Source organism: Teleopsis dalmanni, chromosome 2, assembly GCF_002237135.1.
Source record: "Teleopsis dalmanni isolate 2A chromosome 2, ASM223713v2, whole genome shotgun sequence".
Lineage (NCBI taxonomy): Eukaryota > Metazoa > Arthropoda > Insecta > Diptera > Diopsidae > Teleopsis > Teleopsis dalmanni.
In genome coordinates, this window is record NC_051847.1 from 119,825,127 (window position 1) to 119,828,336 (window position 3,210).

At 39.2% G+C, this 3,210-nt stretch overlaps 1 protein-coding gene across 1 annotated transcript in view; it reads right to left on the bottom strand.

The window, feature by feature from the left end:
- Positions 1-2,364: 2,364 nt before the first annotated feature.
- LOC119675573 overlaps positions 2,365-3,210 on the bottom strand; it is a 6,202-nt gene continuing 5,356 nt past the window's right edge. Inside the window, exon 3 of the mRNA XM_038086779.1 lies at positions 2,365-2,433. Within this exon, the coding sequence (XP_037942707.1) occupies positions 2,365-2,433 (69 nt within the window). The remainder of the gene's footprint in view (positions 2,434-3,210) is intronic.

Sequence of the window (3,210 nt, forward strand, 5' to 3'; positions counted from 1 at the left end):
ATGTTTTCACATTTTTTGTATTTGTTTAAAAAGCATTTTCTTCGCAAAGACGCCGTAGAAAAAGACAAAGAGTGTAGTATGTAACTAGAATAGATGGGCCGCAGAAACAATAATTCATCATCAGTGCCATCAAGATGTCAAGAGGGGACATAAATGCAAGATGTATTATAAGCTATAGAAGCTGTGCAGCAAACAGTAAATGCAGTTCAAGCTGACACGATTTGTAATCGGTAAGATATTAGCAATTTACGTAAACAACTTGCCAACGATAAATCGGTAACTCACGAAAAGAATGATGGCATATACATATAAGAAAGATCAAGATGATGAAAGGTGTACTGCTGAAGTTGTATGCCCAGAAAGCGAAGGCGTCCGACTTTATGATTTGCCAAAATTCAAAGGTAACGTCGAACAGTGACCACTTTTGCGTGCTGGTTTTGAGTACACCACCAAAACATTCACATATACCAACAGGCATAATTTAATGCAGCTACAGAAACGCGTAATGGATGAATCCAAAGAAGTCGTTCAGTCACTGCTAAGGTACCTGCAGTTATGGAAGAACTTGATTTTCGTTAAGGCTGCTCAGATTTTCTAGTAAGATCCTAGTTAGACAATTTGAGAGAGTGATCAAGAAAAATATTGATAATTTAATTGCCTTATCGTCTCTTGTGTGAAATGTCGTAGCCTTTTTGTCATCAGCCAAGTGTGAGCCACACTTGAACAACTCAACATTGTTAGAACATCTGGTGTATAAGTTGCCGCCTAGTAAACAATTTGAGCGGACGAGTCATGCTGCAACTCTGAAGGGATATCGCACAATAAGAGAATTTAGTGTTTGGTTTAGTGTTTAGTTTAGTGAAATCACGAAAATAATTTGTCTCTTGTCACAGCTATTGCCTCAACCAAAAACATAAAAAGGCCAAAATCACAATCTCAACTAGTCATAACTCAACTTTACGCACCGAATTATGCGTGCTCAAAACCATGAGAAAGAACAACAGAATCACCTGAGAGATTTGCGAAAAGGAAAAGATCCTGCGGTATGAATGATTGCCGTAAAAACCATAGTAAATTGCTACATGAGTTCCAACAAGTGCGGTCTACGTCTAAATCAGTTCAGCAGGTTTTACGTTGTGTCAGTCCATATTCCGACCTTCTCTTTAAATTGGTTCCGATAATAATTATGGTTCCAAACAGATAACTAAAGATTTTCGCGCTTGTGGATGAAGGGTCTTCAATCTTTATGTAGGATGCCAAAATTGCGACTCAGCTGGGTCTTAAAAGCAAGATCACTTAAAACTCAATAGTGCTGAATATCAACATAAAGGGTGAAGCAGGCGAACAATATGAGTTTAAAAAAGTTTACGTGATTCTCAATCTTAGTCTACCACTACAATCGTTTAAAAATCAGATTATAAGTATAACGATGTTCGCCCTTTAATGGTACTGAGCCTAAATTGCGCCAACATTAGTGCATCTTCTGCACTTGTAGCCGCTGGTGCATCTGATCCATTTGCTATTCGAACTATACTTGGATGGGTGGCATATATTCCAACAGGTTCAAGTGCTACCGTTAATTCGCCAATTTTGTTTGCCCGAGCAGAATCATCATTTAAATGTCTTGATCATACTGCTTAATACTGAGAATTATGGAATTGAAAATCCAACACGACCTTTGGAATCAGTCGATGACTCCCAATATTGCCTGATAACTGAGCCATGGTCGCCAAATCTTTGCAGGGAATTAAATTGAAATTGAGAAATAATGTCGAGTTCGTAGAAAGATATAAGGCCGAAATCAACAAATACATCGCCAAGGGTTACGCCAGCAAACTCACACAAGATGAAATCGAAGAATTCACAAAGCCAGTGTGGTGTCTGCAGCATTTTTCTATGCTAAATCCGCATAAGCCCGATAAGTTGAGAATTGTTTTCGGTGCCGCTACCACTGTTGGTAAACAATCTTTCAACTCAGTGTTGCTGCAGGGACCAGAAAAGACTAATCCATTAACGGAAATACTTTTTAAACTTCGTCAGGGACATATTGCAGTTACTGCAGACATAAGAGAAATGTTTTTTCAGGTTAAAATACGACAAGCCGATCAGAATGCCCAACGATTCTTATGGAGAAGCGGTTGCGAAATGGCACCGATCGAACAATATGCGTTGTTGCGCTGAATTTGCTAAGAACCATAACGCCGAAAGTTATCGCAGTCAATATCCGAAAACTGTGTCTGCCATAAATGAAAACTTTTACGTGGACGATTACGTTGCCAGTTTTGATACAGAAGAGCACGCTGTACAAATGTATCAACAAGTGGTGCAAACTAATGCAAACGCCGGTTTTGAACTTCGAAATTTTTATGGGCGCCAGTCAAGTTGCATTCGCTGCAGCCGCGTATCTTCGAATTGAACATCAATATGCTGGAACTGAAATAAACATAAACCGTATCGTATTTCGATAAACAATGACAACATATAGTTAAAAGGACCAACCTTTTTAACAAGAACCAATGGCCAATTGCATCATTTTCGTTTCATACTGACACGCCAGAAAAACAGATTACGACACTGATACTACTATAGTATCAAGTCAGTGAAGCCTTGACCGTTTCAGTTCCTTTTAAATGTTCTGTTGCTTGGTTTCTAAAAGCTATTCCAATATTCCGTAGAAAACGGGTTCAACTATCTATAGAAGGGTGTGATGATTTGAAGTCGCTGCCACCGTTATTTACTAGTGAAATCGATGAAGCCGAAAAATTTATAATGAGGCTGGTACAGGAGGACTGTTTTTCGAAGGAGAAGAGCTTACTGAAGCTTCAACAACTTCTTTCCAAAAAACATAAGCTATACAAATTAATGCCATACGTAAACAACGAAAAAATCATTCGTGCCAGTGGTCGCCTGAAAAAGCCACATATCTGGTTCTTGAAGCTCGAGGCCCTATTATATTGCTGAACCGTCATGTCGTCCCCGTACTAATAATGAAACACTGTAAACATCAAAATAATGATAACAGTCATTTATAGGAATAATGGATTACGGAGTTTTTGCTTCAACTATGTCGACGCCCTAAATGGTGTAAGGGTGCGCTGTTCGTAAGGGTTGAAGATAAAATGTCGCCCTTGAGGTCGCTGACCGTCCAGTCATAAGTTGGAAGGTCGGTGTTGCTTGCCTTAAGAAGTGTGAGTATTTTCTCAAGCGAGG